A 17,716-nucleotide genomic window follows, 5' to 3' on the forward strand; every position below is an offset into this window, starting at 1 on the left:
TCTGCAAGCTAACATACTATTTGTCAATTTTGGTACATTGTCAATACTTTTGTTTCCTAACTTGTGGTACCTACATATTGCTAGGTGGATTGGGCTCTCTTGAGGGTTAAATATCTTGAAACAGACACAAAGTTTTATATCTCTAGCAGCCTGTGACTAAATGTCTTATATCCCACCCCTGTCTTACAAATCCGACCACCCCAAAATTAGGTACCTCTTTTTTTTGTCTATAGTATCTTTTATCTTTTATCTTGTACATGTTTCATTCATTAGACTGTGGCCATACTGGGGCACCACCTTGAAGAATTTTAAATCGAATGAACCAACCTCAGTATTTCTTTTCTTCCAGCCTGGTGCTTATTCTATCAGTTTCTTTTGACTAAGTTATGGGTATGTAAACACATAACACCAGTTGTCAAACAATAGCAGGGGATAAACACGGGCACAAAGACACACGCATACACACACACATACACACATAGATATATACATATTCGACAAGCTTCTTTAAGTTTCCATCTACCAAATCTACTCACAAGGCTATAGTAGAAAACACTTGCCCAAGGTAGCATACAGTGGGACTGAACCCGGAATCATGTGGTAAGGAGGCAAACTTCTTACCACACAGCCATGCCTGCACCTATAGTCAAAATTGTCATTATTATTAGGGTATCAAGCTGGCAGAACTGTTTGCATGCCAGACAAAATGCTTAGTAATATTTCATCTGATTCATTACATCATGATTTCAAATTCTGCCAGTGTCAACTTGGCATTTCATCCTTTCGAGGGTGATGAAGTAAAGTACCAGCTGAGTGCTTGGGACAATGTAATTGACTAGCCCACCACCCCCAAATCTCAAGCCTTGTGCTTCTAGTACATAGGTTCTCAAAGTGGGTGCTACTGCCTTCTGGTGGGCATTGAGACAGTCCAGGTGGGTGCTGGTCCCTAAGTGGGAGGGGAAAAGGAAGCATCGAGAGGAAGGAAGTGAATTATGGGATGCTATGAATTTATTATATTATTATAGTATTGTATACAAATTACATAATATTATATCAAATATCAAATGATTCATAGTATATATAAATTAGTATAATATAAAATATTTATGCATAAAAATAGGGGTGGGGGTGCTGAGGGTATTATGTGGCCATGATTTGGGGCGGTGACCCAAAAAGTTTGAGAACCTCTGCTCTAATAGATATAGTGGAAGATTATTATTATTATCATTATTTTTATTTTTATTGTTGTTTCTTCTGTTTCTTTCTTCACTAGTGGAGGGACAACATTGACTGTAACAGGAACCAATTTGAATCTTATTCAAGAACCAAAACTGTTTATCAAGTACAACAGCACCATGAAGGAATCAGTGAGTCGTCTTTTAGAGATTTCTATATGATTTAGTTTCTCTACCAATGTGTTTAGTGACAATTGTATGTGATTAGTAATTCTTTGTGGCTGAAGAAAATATCCAGTCACTGGTACATGCCTGTGTGTGATGACTGTCATATCAAATGAACGGTTGTTACACACACACACACACACACAACACATACATGTGCACACATCTTCTTTGACATTCTCTTCCATTTTCCATAAATGGCAGTTCATAACATAACAGATTGTGAACTCTTCACTGACCAGTCTTATTTTGTATTTTGGTCACTGTCCATCGCTAAGTCAATATTTTCACTTAAATCTGATATTAGGAAATGCATGTCTTTTGTAAATCTCCTTCAATGTAATAAGGCTCTGCAGCTTTATTTTGGATCACACTAAAGAGTGGTCAGTGGTATATCTGATTTTCACATTGTATATAAAATGTTATCAACTGATAGAGTATAACCTCTTATAATTAGTTATTTATTATTTTTATGATTTAGTTTATTAAGTTGTAAAAAGAAATAATGTCCAGCATTTTTCACCTTGTGTGATTTTCCTAAACTCTTTACTGTAGTATTTAAGAGTGCCATGTGGAATTATCTCCAAAGCTCCAATGATCTCAGGCATAGTTGTTCTTAGATGCCACATGTTTGAGACCTCTGTTTCTTCATCATCATCATCATCCAGTGTTTTAAATCCAGGTTTTGTCCCCGTTAACGGGGGTGGCCAGATCTAACTCAATGCCATAGCAACCAAAGCAGGCAGGTGCAGCCCACCCCCAACCTTTGGGCTGGCTAGCACCCATTCTCCTTTGCTATCATGAGGCTTTTTTGGAGCTGGATTTTTTACGGGGAGCATGCCCTTGCTTACCCCCAACCTCAGTTTCTAGATATGAGTGGTCCCAAAACCAAGGCCTCTACCACAATTTTTAAGAAATCTGGTGGAAAACTAGCTCAGGAAGGCATGGACACTACTCCCTGGGACCCCTTTCTGAGCTACCTTATATTTACTTAACTTTGCACAGGGTTGTACAATCTACTGGGATTGACACAAACAAACATGCTTTGTCGATGTGAACAATTCCAAATAAAATACATTTTCTCTGCTGATACTTATACTAATGTGCATCTTTGAGTAAAAGCATTAAAATTACATCATCATAAACTGATATAGGAAATTCTAACAATTATGCACATATCAGCCATCACTCCCAACTTATAATCAGAATCACAGTTTGGATCCACTAGCAAAACCGACTTTGAGAATTGGTGAACTCTGGTTGAAGCTGAGTTCTGGAATGATATCTACAATCTGACCAGAGGAACTCAATTCTGTATTCTGCAAACTAACATACTATATTTGTCAATTTTACTAAATTGCTAATACTTTTGTTGTTCCTAACTTGTGGTACCTATATATTACTAAGTGGATTGCAGTCACTTAAGAGTTCAGTATGTTGACATAGAGTTTTGTATCTCTTGCATCCTGTGACTTATATCCCACCCCTGTCTTACAAATTCACCACCCCTGTTTTTGTGTTTTACTTGTTTGGGTGGCATTTTAGAAACAAGGTTGTTAGAATTTTTTGTCCGTAATTTTCCAAGCAAAATAAAGAAGCCTTTTATGTATTTTTTGTTTCAAATTAGTTTGTGTCACAATTTATCTTGATTATAGGTACATAAGTTGATTTTATTCAATATGAAAAATCAAAAAATCTATAATGCTAAAAGGTTTACCTGTATAATGATACATTCACATTATACAATTATATTGCAATATAGTTTCTTTTGTGGAGGCGCATGGCCTAGTGGTTAGAGCAGCGGACTCGCGGTCGAGGGATCGCAGGTTCGAATCTCAAACGAGGCGATGTGTGCGTTTATGAACGAAACACCTAAGCTCCACATGGCTCCGGCAGAAGGTAATGATGAACTTCTGCTGACTCTTTCTCCACAGCTTTCTCTCACTCTTTCCTCCTGCATCTTGCAGCTCACCTGCGACGGACCGGTGTCCTATCCAGGTGGAGAACCTATACGCCAAGGAAACCAGCCCTATGAGCCAGGTGTGGCTCAAGAAGGAACAAACAATAGTTTCTTTCAGATGTTGTTTAGAATCGAGTAGTGAGAAAATGATTTAAATATTGACTACATATGTGAGAAAAATATGTACTGCAATACAGTTTATTCTAATAGTACATGGTCTGGTGGTCTTGGCATTGGAGGTGGTAGGAATTTATCTCCCTGCTAGCAATATAAACAAGTGTTCATTTTGCATCAAAAGTCATTATGAGAGGTTCTCTCATGGTATCTACCGCAGTATAGTTTGTCATAAAAGAACAACCACGTTTAAGTGATGATTTTTTAGGGGGTTTATTTAATAGTATGGAAAAGTTAAGTGGAGTGTACATTGAGTCTAGAATTATTTTCACTTTTTTTTTTTTTTTTTTTTTTTTTTCAAAAATTCCAAACATCATTAAAACAGCCCTGCAAGTCAAAGCACCAGAACATGCTGGAATGCCGAATGCCATCATTGGACTTTGGAGAAAACCAGGTGTCTTTGACAAGCCCCAAAGAGGTGCAGTACGGTTTCATCATGGATGGTGTCGTTCAACTGAAAAATCTCTCAGATAATCCAGAGTTCCGCCCTCTTCTTTACTTCCCTGACCCTGTTGCTGAGCCTTTCACCGGTGAAAGGAATACCAAAAAATATATGAAAGGTGACAAATTAGTGATTGAGGTGAGAAGTCTCCATTTTTCTTTCTTTTCGTTTTTGTTTTATTTTACTTTGTTGCCTTTTGTCTTCTACTGACTTCCTCGTCTGACTTGTCTTCCAATTCTGTACTTTTTGTCTTAGTTGTCTTCCTCTTTTTTCTTTATCCTCTTGTCTATATCTTTCTGTTAGCTTCATTTTTCCATCCTCTCTTCTCTCTTCCTCTTCTTTTTTTATCCTTATTTCCTTTCATCTTGTTTTTTTTTTTGTCTCATTTTCCTCCTCCATCAATTTTTCTCTTATTCTTCTATTTTCAATATTTTTCTTCATATCTTACTAGCACCAAGTACTCCACATCACAATGGTTTCTAAATAACTTAAATTGTACCAGTGATTAATGATATATCTTAGTCTGCTTCCAATTTATATACTTTTCCTTGAATCTAAGTGTGTACTTCATAATGAAAAGAAATATTAAAGCTTTGATTATATTACTTCTCTGTAAGAAAGATTTCCAGTTAAATCCATGTTATGAGTTAATGTATGTAGATTATTCCCAGTAGGTCATAAATAGTGTCTCAACATTCTAAAGGACTGTTTAAGAGAGTAGCCTTATTGTTAGTTAATCCTTTTGGTGACAACTTCCTTCAGAATGCCTCTGGTTCTGTGATAGAAATCTTTGCATAAAAAATTACATTTAAATTAAAACAGACCATCATAATTTTACATGAGAAACTTCAAACACCAACTTAATAATGAGAAGTTAATTACTCTACTGAATATCTCCAAATTCTTGATTATTTTCAGAATTAATTGAAAAACAGAATATTAAATAAAATTTAACATGAAATGTTAGCCTATTAAATTGAAAGCAAAGATTTGCAGCAGTTCTGTTTCATACTTGTTTCAAAGGCCCTTGCTACTCATATGTTTTGTTTTTTTTTATTTTGATGAGTGATCTGCACTTTGTTTGCTTTTTGTACATGTGATGCTGCCAGGTGCAGCAGTCTCACTGATAGCATATGTCTTACATCTCTTCAGGCATTGTATTCTATAGCTGGCTAGAAAGAAAGAAAGAAATGTAGATAACACACACATGCACACACACACTTATGTGCTTTACTCTACTACAGAAATATATCTCCAGATTTTTAGTACTTGCCTTTATACATCTTCATGGACAGAAAAAGAAGGATCAGTTCAACTAGTTACCATCCTGTGCTGGTGAATGAGCAGCCTCTCGGTTGCTGATGAAATCTATCTTTTATATTCTCTTTTATTCTTTTTTCTGTTTTGTTTCATGACGTAGAAATGAAGGGAAAATGTGAACTGTATGAAGCAAAATCTGGTGGGGTTCTTAGTGGGAGAAAGTATAGTAAAATAGGGATTCTTACTTTAGTATATGCAAAGACACACAGTGATCTTGATACTTTACAATTATTTAGTTCTGTACTTCATTGTTCACGTCAGACAAAAAAATTAGGGCACTGGAACACTAAGTGCCCTTGAGAAAAGGAGCAATAAAATTCCTACTTCTTAAATCAAACTATTTTAAAGGTTTAGGGGACACTATTTTTCTTCAAATTCACTGATTTACTTTCCAAATTGTTTTTCTATATCTAAATTGTGTGTTATTTTCACAGGGTAAATTCCGTAGCATCAACCAGCTGTTAACTGATGTGTATGTACATGTAGGCAACAGTCTATGCACTGATCTGAAACCACATGACACAGCATTGATGTGCACACCACCTTCTTCACCAAGTGGTGTTGACAAAGAAGGCAATGCACCTGTAGTGGTAAGTCAACTCATCTTTTACTTTCTAAACCTACAAATCCAAGCCTTTATTCCTCAAATTTTTTTTTGAAAACTTCTTTTAACAGTTCTTCAAAATTCTTTTATAAACTTTCTACCCATTTAAGTAGCCATTGCCTCTGGATAAGGTACTTTATTCTGTAAGCCTCTCTCTACCTTGATGGCAAAACAGATTGCATTCTTACTTTACAGTTCAGCAATTATCCCGAAAAAGCACATCACAAGGGTCAACTATCCTGCAGAAAGTATGTAACCCTGCTTACTTCAGACTACCTAGATGACAAGTCCCAGTTTCCCCTGACTGATGAGTGCTTTACAATTGGGAAGGAAACTTCAGTTATGAAAAATATTGTACAAAGATAAAATCTCACCTAAACTAATATGTAAAAAAAAAATGCATATAAAATACAAAAAGACACCTTGGAATTTTCATTTTATTAAAATACCTCCACTTGTATCTAAACTACCCTCTCAACTGTCTGGAGGAATTACAACTGTGTTTCGTGGTCTGCCACCCCAACAGCTCCTTTACAGGATCCAGTTAGCTCAAGACATCATCAGGAGGAACTACGTCCAGTTTTGGCCCCTACTCCTCTACCGTTTTGATGTGGCAGGCCCCCACTTTCGGAGGTGTCTTCAGCTCTGGTGTTGGATGCATGTCTTCTTTCTTCTGTTCCCTGGCCTCTTCGATGTATCGTCAGCGAGTGTTAGCCGGTGACTGACTGACTTGTCAAATTTTTTCCCATTAAATACCTGCCGCATAGGCTCCAGCAGGCAGCCCCAGCAAGTTGTCACATGACGCTGTCTCACCTTAACTGACTAGTGAAGGTGCATAGTTTTAGCCCACGCATTCTCTAAACGACCGTCACCTGTCAGTCAGTGAAGCTGATTCAGCGTCAACTTGTCTCACCTAACTGTCTTAACCCTTTGATACCAACCTACCTGAGACCACTCTAGGTTCTAAGGCACAAACTTCTTGTTTCAAAGCGATGTAAATTTAAACCTTCCCTCCAAACTTCATGCTAATCCATGCTCCAAACACCAGCTTAATAATGACAAAGTTGTTTTTCTAAATCCTTCATTATTTTCAAAATTTATTGAAGCAAAGGTAGTGTATTTCATCAGAAATATAGCAACAAAGGCTTTAAGACAGTGATGTTTAGCTCTTTCTTAGGACTGCAGAACCAAGACACCGGTACATCCATGCCTACAAATGCTATAAAGTACCTCTGTTAGGATTCATTTTTCTTACCACCACCCCTCAAATAATACCCTGCCTCACATCCTAATGGTTGGTTAACTGAACTGTCATTTTTTTCTTTAATTCTTTCTTTCTGTTCTTCCTTCTCTAGCTCCATATTGGTCAGTACAAGTCAGACATTGGTTACTTGAGCTACTACGAGGAACAGGAAGGAGAAAGACCTATAGCCCTTGGCATAATCCTTGGTGTGGCTCTGCCGATGCTGACAATCATCATCCTGTTGACAGTATGTGTAGTGAGGCGCCATATGAAGCATGATCCCAGCGACAACTATATCCCTGATGTACTCAAGGACTATGAGGGCAAGAAAGAAAATGAAGAAGCCATTGGGATGAACCACATGTCAGCTGGTACAATGGGTAGGTGTCTGGCATTGTGTGTGTCAGAATTCATGTTTATTTGTTGATGTATGCAACATTCCATCTCTCTCTCTCTCTCTCTCTCTCTCTCTCTCTCTCTCTCTCTCTCTCTCTCTCTCTATCTATCTATCTCTCTCTCTCTCTCTCTCTCTCTCTCTCTCTTTGTCTCTCTGGGTCAACCGCGTCCTCCGCTTAATTTCTTTGTTATTCACTCATTCTTATTTAATTGTATATATTTTAACTATTTGTTTATTCATACATTTCGTCTCATTCAATACCCTGACCCCAACGTTTGTTTTGTCCCCTCTTTTTCTCAACCTTATGGTGAATAAAGAAATACTCTCTCTCTCTCTCGCTCTCTCTCTCTCTCTCTCTCTCTCTCTCTCTCTCTCTCTCTCTCTCTCTCTCTCTCTCTCTACCGTCTTCTCTTTATGTCCATGCAACTCAACAGCAACACAATAATATGAATCCATAATGTTACACTTCATACTCACTGAAAAGATGCTTTTAAACAGAATATGTTTCCCCACTTGTCAATATTTGTGCATGGATCTTTTCAAGTATATATTTACACTTCTGCTTGTATGTATGTATGTGTGTGTGTGTGTGTAGTCATCTTTGTACATCTGTATAGTCATTAACATGTGTGTGTGGTCTTAATATGTGTATGTATACAATCATCTGTCTGTGCATGTGATATGTTCTATGAAGGTCAACCTTGTAGTTTATTCCCCTAGGATCAATAGAATAGATTAAGTCAAGTGCTAGGGTTAATTAAATCAACTAAATTCTTTGCCCCCAAATGTATGACCCTGGACCAAAATTAGAAATTGCTATTCATTCGTTTTATGGCTTTTTCTTCTTTTTTTTTAAATATTTTCATTAGATTCCTCACAGTACATCAGTGAACTCCTGGCCAGCTTCGATGATGAACAGGAACGACAGCAAATAACAGAACTTCTCATTACACGAAACAAGCTAGACATTGGAGAACTCCTTGGTAAAGGTAAGCATTAGAATGGTAGAATTAGTTTGACCACTGTATGGTTAGCTACAAGGCATTATCATTATTGTTTAGCCTTATCTCAGTCCTGATAAACCAAACATATGATCAGTGGAGGCTAATGGCCTAGTGGTTAGAGCAGTGGACTCGCAGTCAAGTGATTGCAGGTTCGAATCTCAGACCGGGCGATGTGTATGTTTATGAGCAAAAACCTAAGCTCCATGCAGCTCCGACAGAAGGTAATGGCAAACTTCTGACTCTTTTGCCACAACTTTCTCTCACTCCTGCATCTTGCAGCTCACCTGCGACTGTGAGGAAACTAGCCCTTATGAACCCGGCATGGCTCGAGAAGGAACAAACAAAAATAAACATGATCAGAGGTGCTGGTGGATTAGTCAGAGAAGGAAGGGAAGCCTCCACAATAACTCTTTTCAGTCTATAACTTTTTTTTATTGCTATAACTCTAGTTGTTAAATGGTATGCTGTGTAATGTCACCAGGAGATAACTCTAACTGCTAACTGGGGTCACCAGTTAATGCTGAGGTAAATGAGATTATTAAAGAAATAACTTTGTTAATGGAGTAACTCATTGTTATAGTCTTGAGTATTACCAGAGAAATTCTTTCGCTGGGGTGACTATCTGTTACTGGGATAATTCTTGCAATTGTTACTGAAATAGTTAATTATCAGAGTTTTTCTGACTGTTATTGGGCAAACTCTGCTACTGAGATAACTGTGACTATTATTTAGAGTGCTAGTGCTGGTGGTGGTAGGACATGAACACACCAGCCTAGAAGAGAACCTTTACATGGTTGTTCAACATGCTAGAAACAACAGCCAAATTTCCCTTAAATCACTGTACAAAAAGAAAATAAGATAATCACATCTAAATCAGCTTTGATCTTAGTGCTGACTTGGGACTAAATAACTTATTTTTATTCTTCTCTTTCCTATTTATATACATTCAGTTTATATAACTTAATAGATGAAACCATCATAAATTTGTCTCCTTAATTCAAAACTCCCTTATTTTAATATTTTCTGTGATTTCAATGTTAAACACATCTCCATTGCAATATTAACTTTCATTCACAACAGGTAACTTTGGTGTTGCATACAAGGCCCAGTTTACTAAATGTGACAGTGAACCACCTATGACTGTTGCTGTCAAGTCTTTACAAGGTAAATTAATTTTATAAATTATACATGCAATGTATTGTACATTTATGTATAGTTGTGTGCGTGCGTGTGTGTGTAAAGTATGCTGGTGAATCCCTTACAACTTGTCAATGGTTTGTGAAAAAGAGACCCATTGCCAATTAAATTGGGAGATGACAGAAGACTAACAGATATGGTGTTTCTTCTCCGACCTTCTTATACTGCAATTACGATGCTTCTATAGTAGTAAACTACATACCTATTTCTTTACTACCCACAAGGGGCTAAACACAGAGGGGACAAACAAGGACAGACACACGGATTAAGTCGATTATATCGACCCCAGTGCATAACTGGTACTTATTTAATCGACCCCGAAAGGATGAAAGGCAAAGTCGACCTCGGCGGAATTTCAACTCAGAACGTAATGGCAGACAAAATACGGCTACGCATTTCGCCCAGCGTGCTAACGGTTCTGCTAGCTCGCCGCCTTCTCTACACAACATGCTAGACTTTCTTCTTCTCATTATTGCTTCTCACACTCCAAACACCATACTAAACACTTTACCCAGTCATTCATTCCCTGAACATATTCAGTCTAGAATTTCCTTATTATATTTTTTTCTCTGTAACCATTCACTTACAAAAGGTCAAGCCAACCTCAGCCACTTTGTTAGTCTGGGATGCTGCCTTTCTCCAACTTAGATATTTTTTTTTAAATTTCAAATACAGCAAAACAAGATCTTTTAGTTGAGTCATGTATGATCTTTAAACCTATTAATCTATAATCTTCGTGTCAACTCTGTTATCATTTTAAAATTCATCCATCTATGGCGTTAGAATCAATTCATCTGGGAGTTTTCTACTCTTTGAGTTTTCCTTAATTTCTCTTTGATCTATGCCAATTTATTTTGTTTGCTAATTGGTTGACCTCAAATATGTATCATCATCAGTCTGGCTTTGATCCAGTTTTCCATTTTCTAATGAAATATAATTTAACTATCATCATCATCATCATCATCACCACCACCACCACCATCATCATCATCATCATCACCACCACCATCATCATCATCATCATCATTATTTAACGTCCGTTTTCCATGTTGGTATGGGTTGGACGGTTTGACTGAGGTCTGGAAAGCCTGCGGCTGCACCAGATCAGTTTGGGGCCTGTTGCAACTGTGGGCTTTCCAGATCTCAGTCAAGCCATCCAACCCATGCCAGCATGGAAAACGGACATTAAACAATGATGATGATGATGACGACGACGACGACGAGGCGGTTTAAGTTATTATATTACCATATTTTTCTTGAAGGACACGCCACCTTTGTTTTAATTCATTAAAAAAAGAATAATGATAAATTTACTAAAATAACTTTACTATTAAAGTAGTGTATGACTTGAGTTCAAATGTTTCTGAGGTCAACTTTACCTTTCATCTACTTGGGGGTCAGTGAAATAAGTACCTGTTGAGCCCCTGCTCCCAAAATTTCAGGTCTTGTGCCTATAGCTGAAAGGATTATTAAACTGGTGTTTGGAACATGAATTAATATGAAATTTTGATGAATGGTTTTAATTTAGATTACTTTAAAACACTGTTTCTCTGATTCCTGCTACCACAGGCACTAACACTGACCAGAAGGCTCTACAACAGTTTCTGAGGGATTCATTGGTGTTTAAGGAACTCCAACATAAGAATGTCCTACCAATAATTGGTGTCTGCTTGACCATCAGTGATGATCCTGTGGTTGTTGTTCCTTATATGGAAACAGTAGACCTCCGCACCCACATTAGGGATTCCAGCAAAGTAAGTGACTTTTATAATAAATTGTTTTTGTCATAAAATTTTTTTCTACAATTAAGAATTTTTTTTTAATTTAAAAACGAGTGAGTGTATGCCTGACCCTTAAACTCCCTATTCAATTCTCTCTTTGTTGCCAGTCATTGTCAGTGTGCACTCTATTAGACTATGGTCTCCAAGTGGCAGAAGGAATGACCTACTTATCTGAACTGAAGGTCGTACATCACAATTTGGCTGCAAGAAATTGTTTGTAAGTATAACTTTAATCATCATCATCATCATCTACACCACCATCACAATCATCATCATTACCATCACTACTATTATCATCACCACCACCTCCATTGTTACCATTATTATTACTTAATCAAAATTGGAGTATTGGTCAAAATACCTTATGGTATTTAACTATGTCTCTCCATCTTCCGGGTTGACTTTGCCTTTCATCCTTCCAGGATTAACATCCTTTCTCTCTTTCTTTCTCTGTGTCACTCTATCTTCCCATCTCTCTCTCTCTCTCAGTCTGATATCATCTCACTCACTTACTCTCTCTTGTCTATTTTACTATCCACCAGGTTGTGTGATTATAAGACGGTAAAACTCACTGACATTGGCCTGACCAATGAACTGTTCAGCAAGGACTTCTACTTCACCGAGGACCACACTGCCAAGTTACCAGTGAAATGGATGGCACCTGAGAGTGTGGAACAGTTTGTCTTCAGCACCCAGACTGATGTGGTAAGCTCTTTAATTCTTTAGTTTGTTTCACAGCCAAGACCATGCTGGAGCACCATCTTTTCCCTTTTTCACTATGAGATGCCTTCAAGCTGAGAACCCTCTCCTGATACAGCAAAGGGGTTACCCGAAAACATTGATTAATACAATTAAATCAGATCTTAAATTGATATCTGGTCCTTGCATACATGGTATCCAATATTGGAATCAGAAACTGGTTGTTAACATTGACATTAGACATGTGTGGTTGCTAAACATTAGCATCTTCTGTTTGCAATACTGGAGATTTACTGGTTGAAGATGGTTTTGACACATCCTGGTTGAACACCAGCACAAGTATTATTAGTACAAGTATAGGCAGCGAGCTGGCAGAAATGTTAGCACGCCGGGCAAAATGCTTAGCAGTATTTCATCTGCCGCTACATTCTTAGTTCAAATTCTGCCAAGGTCGACTTAGCCTTTCATCCTTTCGGAGTCAATAAAAGAAGTACCAGCTGAACACTGGGGTTGATGTAATCAACTTACCCCACCCGCCCGAGCTTGCTGGCTTTGTTGCAAAATTTGAAACCAATATAGAGACACATAGATACAAATGCCTATATACATATGTACTTGATTATCTACCATATGCACACCTTGCATCACTGCCATCATCATCATCATTTCACATCCACTTTCTATGCTGGCATGACTTTTAAACTGGATGCAACAATTGAAAAGATTATTGGCTGCGAGCTGGCAGAAATGTTAGCACACCGGGCGAAATGCCTAGCGGTATTTCATCTGATTTACGTTCTGAGTTCAAATTCCACTGAGGTCAACTTTGCCTTTCATCCTTTCAGGGTCGATAAATTAAGTACCAGTTACGCACTGGGGTTGATGTAATCGACTTAATCCCTTGTCTGTCCTTTGTCTATGTTTAGCCCCTTGTGGGAAATAAAGAAATAAGTGAAAAGACTACATTTTTCTACAGTATTTCAGCTTTGGCTCAGAGTTTCTACAGTAGTATATCGTTCTTGTGTATGTGTGTGTACATATTTCTGCAGACATGCATTGCATATATGTAGTGGCTTTTTCTAATATGTGAAGAAGCTGTGTAGTATACACACACAAATATACGCTCATTTATACTAGTGTGTATGTGTGTGTATGAATGTATCTTTTTTCTGTATCTGGGAATGCATTATCCAGTATGTCTCTTACCTATTTTTAAAGATGGTAGGGTATATTTTGAAGGAATTCAGTGGCTTTTTCTAATATGTGAAGAAGCTGTGTAGAAGTCCTTCATTGACTGAAACATTATCATAAGCATTTGTGTTTATGTGTCTTTGTGTGCGTGTGTGTATATGTGATTTAATCTATCTACATATCATCATTGCAGTGGTCTTATGGAGTGGTTTTGTGGGAACTGCTTACCCGAGGTGTTACCCCTTACCCAGATGTTGTACCTTGGGATGTGCATAGCTACTTGCAGAGTGGACGACGTATGCAGAAGCCAAAACATTGCCCAGAATTCATGTAAGTACCAACATTTGCTTCAAACCTGTACTACCACCACTCCCTTTACTCCATCCTTATTGTTGTCATGATAATTCCTTGTAGTTGAGGTAAGATGCCTGTAGTGGATAAAGAAAATATTTATATGTACAAGCATGGCTGTGTCATTAAGAAGTTTCCTTTACAGTCACATGGTTCCAGGTTCAATCTCATTATGTGGCTCCTTGGGCAAATATTTTCTACTATAGCTCCAAGCTGACCAGTGCCTCGAAAGTGAATTTGGTAGGCAGAAGCTGTGTGGAAGCCCATCACATATTTATCTATGTGCATCTTTGCACTGCCATCAGTTGACAATCAGTAACATAGCAATTCAGCAAACAGGAGACTGACAAAATAAATATCTGACTTAAGTGCTGTAATCTGTTTGTTCAACTAGTGCCCCCACCTTGGCTGTAATTCAGTGAGTGAAACAAGTAAAAGAATAAATACACATTTATGCACGCACACACACACACACAAACACAGCTATGTCAATCCTGCATTGCTTTGGAATACCACTTTAAACCAGTGCAAAGCTCTTTGTATAATAGATCCTTAGTGCTGATGGTGGGGCAAGTGAGATGATCAAGACTGGTATGCCTTTCATTAAAGGTTTTCTCAGAATGAGGCGACCTGGGACAAAACAACAAAAGTAATTCAATACTTGGAACAAAAATAAATGAAGATTATGTTGAAAGGTTTTCACAAGAATAAATTATGGCAGTGAAATTAAACTTGACTGATTGATTTACTGCACATAAATAAACAAGAACTAGTGCTAATGGTCAATTAAACCAATCACACTTTTCTACTCAAATAAATAGCCTTGTGTTTATGTTAGAAATTGGACAACATACCTTGCAGTATTTTGTTCTGAGTTCAAATCCTACCAGGATCAAATTTGTTTTTCCTTTACTCTTCCTGGGTCAAAAACTGGGGTTGCTATTATTGTTTCTCTTCTTCATCTTAGTCTCAAGCCTTATGCCTATGTTAAAAACAATTATTACTATTATTATTATTAAGGTGGTGAGCTGGCAGAATCACAGCACATTGGGCAAAATGCTTGGCGGTATTGCGTCCATCTTCACATTCTGAGTTCATATGCCACCAAGGTCAACTTTGCCTTTTGTCCTTTAAGGGGTCGATGAAATAAGTACCAGTTGAGTACTTGGGTCGATGTAATCGACTAGTCCCCTCCCCCAAAATTTCAGGCCTTGAGCCTATAGTAGAAAGGATCGTCGTCGTCAACAACAACATCATCAGCATCATAGGTGGCATGCTGGCTGAGTTGTTGCTGCACCAGACAGAATGCTTAATAGTATTTCTTCCAACTCTTTATGTTCTGAGTTCAAAACTCACTGATGTCGACTTTGCCTTTCATCCTTTCAGGGTTTTTATAATAAGGTACCATTTGAACACTGGGAGCTCTGGGTTGCTCCATGTAATCAATTAATCTCCTTCCCCTAAAAATTGCAGGCCTTGTGCCAAAATTTGAAACCAGAAATTTTTTTGTTTCTTATTTAGTTTTTATTGTCTTATTTATTTTTTTAAAACTTTCTCTTTTTTTCTTCCTTCTCCAGTTACCAACTGATGTTACGATGTTGGCAGCAAGACTCTGATGACCGCCCAGCCTTTTCTGAAATCTGTACTGCCCTCCGCAGTGTCTCCACCAATGATCCTTCTGTACCAGAGGATGAAGCTCAGCCACTGAATGCTACTGTAGAATTTACCGGATCTACAGAATACCTTGAAGTCATCGAATAAATATTGCAAAACAAAAAAAAAAATAACTAAATAAATCGAAAATTAAAAATAAGTGGAAAAAGTGGAAAAATAACAATAGAAACAATACAACACCTCAGTGTGTTGTAGAGGGTTGAAGTGGAGGGTGGTGGAATTGGTGGTGAAGGAAAAGAGGAAGATGGTGGTGGTAGAGGTGGTGGTGAGGAGGTCAAACAATAGAATATATAATTATTTTCTCATTGATGGATAGACACCATCCCCAGCACACATACCCCACCCTTTGTGTTTCCTCCTCTCTCTTACTTTCTTTTTCATTCTCTATTTCCCTCTTTCTTTCTCTCCTTCCTTTACCAGCTACCAACCCTGCCCACACCCACTTCTCTCCAGATAATGAATTTGACAAATATAATATTTCTAGTCTTCTAAAATAATTTTGGGGGTTATAGCAGCCATCTATTTTTTATAGAGAAAAACATAAACCATCTGACAACTGAGAGATTTTGTGTTCAATTTTTGCTAGCTCTCATTCAGTTTCCATGCTGCCAGAACCATGTAGTAAAAGATATAAATAGTCAGATTGGAAGGGGGGACTCAAATGTTTCTGATTGTACGACTATACTGGCACTGGATGAGACCCAACCAAGTTTAAATTACAAGGCTTCATGAGTCAGACTCCAATGGCCTCTTTAAAATAGTTATAACCATCTCAAAGCTTTGTTTTAGAACAAAACTGCAAATACTTTCTTGTATAGAATTAATAAATTCATATGTTCCATGGAGTGTTATGTAATATATATATTATATAAATTTTTATGCTCACACGCATGCACTCACACATATTATAAATATATATATGATATATACATAAATATATATATATATATATATATATATATAATATATATATATACATATGCTTATACATATCAATTTATGTATGTATATATATATTTATCTATGTGTATGTGTGTGTATATATTCATATATTCATTTTGATTTCTTTTTATTTGTTTATAGTTACCTTTAATTATCTTCCAAACGTTCTAGTTTCTTCCTTTTGTCTAAAGATTAGAAACAAGAAACATGATGCAATGATTTGAGAAATTTTCAGTTTCCAGTACACACATGCATATATATATATTATGTAAGATAATCTTTTTAAATGTTGCTCTGATATAATTTGGGGGTTGTTTCAAGCTAGAAATATTTGAAATATAATTTCATTAAGAATTTTAAAATTCATCTTATATGATGCATTATGTAATTTTCTTCATCATTATTTTTTTTTTTTTCATTTGCAACAAGCTTACCTACCTATACACACAGACAACTACTTGCCCATCTTATACAATTTCCTTTGTAATCTCCTCTTATACACCATTGTTACATATCCCACTTCCAGCTGACTACCAACATTCATCTGCTTGCATGTTTTGCTACTCAGCCAGCCTCACACCCATTTAATCTCACATTCATTTCCAATATAATTACCCATGCATCCAACACAGCTTTTCAATTGTTCATCCATCTCACACAGTTACATTATCAACTGTCTGCCTACACATACCTTCATGGATCTTTGCTCACTTTTTCCTTTTTTTTTTTTTTTTCCATATTTACCTACCCAGATACCTCTCCCCCCCCCCCCAGCCTATATAGCTATTCACTTTTGTTGCCATAAATAATTATTTTAATTAAAAAGTAAAGAAATTCTTATTATTTATATTATAATCTTATTATTTATATTATAATCATCATCATCATCATCATCATCATCATCATCATCATTATTATTATTATTATTAAGGTGCAGAGTTGGCAGAATTGTTTGTGCATTGGCTAAAAATGTTCTGAGTTCAAATTCCACCAAAGTTGACTTTGCCTTTCATTCTTTCTGGGTCAGTAAAATAAAAATCAGTCAAATACCGGAGTCAATGTAATTGACTTACTCTACCCCTAAAATTACTGGCTTTGTACCAAAATTTGAAACCACTATTATTATTATTTTTACTACAACTATTTCTACTACAATTGCTGCTGCTACAACTATTACTACAGCTACCACTAAGTTTGAATCCCACTGCGGTCAGCTTTGCCTTTCATCCGTCTAGGGTCCAAAAAAAATAATGTAGCAGTCAAGTGATGGGGTACAATTTGAGGCCTGATGCTAAAGTGACAAATCATAATTATAAACAACAGTTGATTTTTGAATT

The 17,716-nt window shown here is 37.0% G+C and overlaps 1 protein-coding gene across 5 annotated transcripts in view; it reads left to right on the top strand.

The window, feature by feature from the left end:
- The window catches only part of LOC115212076 (plexin-A4-like), a 129,326-nt gene extending 113,048 nt beyond the window's left edge, over positions 1–16,278 (top strand). For all 5 annotated transcript variants that reach the window (XM_029780884.2, XM_036503373.1, XM_036503370.1 and 2 more), the window contains exons 18-28: positions 1,274–1,367; positions 3,860–4,114; positions 5,731–5,886; positions 7,256–7,523; positions 8,410–8,529; positions 9,625–9,708; positions 11,311–11,495; positions 11,630–11,739; positions 12,065–12,227; positions 13,606–13,742; positions 15,341–16,278. In XM_029780884.2, the coding sequence (XP_029636744.1) occupies positions 1,274–1,367; positions 3,860–4,114; positions 5,731–5,886; positions 7,256–7,523; positions 8,410–8,529; positions 9,625–9,708; positions 11,311–11,495; positions 11,630–11,739; positions 12,065–12,227; positions 13,606–13,742; positions 15,341–15,524 (1,756 nt within the window). In that variant the 3' untranslated portion in view covers positions 15,525–16,278. The remainder of the gene's footprint in view (positions 1–1,273; positions 1,368–3,859; positions 4,115–5,730; positions 5,887–7,255; positions 7,524–8,409; positions 8,530–9,624; positions 9,709–11,310; positions 11,496–11,629; positions 11,740–12,064; positions 12,228–13,605; positions 13,743–15,340) is intronic.
- The last annotated feature ends 1,438 nt before the right edge of the window (positions 16,279–17,716 follow it).

This window comes from Octopus sinensis, linkage group LG5 (genome assembly GCF_006345805.1).
Source record: "Octopus sinensis linkage group LG5, ASM634580v1, whole genome shotgun sequence".
NCBI lineage: Eukaryota > Metazoa > Mollusca > Cephalopoda > Octopoda > Octopodidae > Octopus > Octopus sinensis.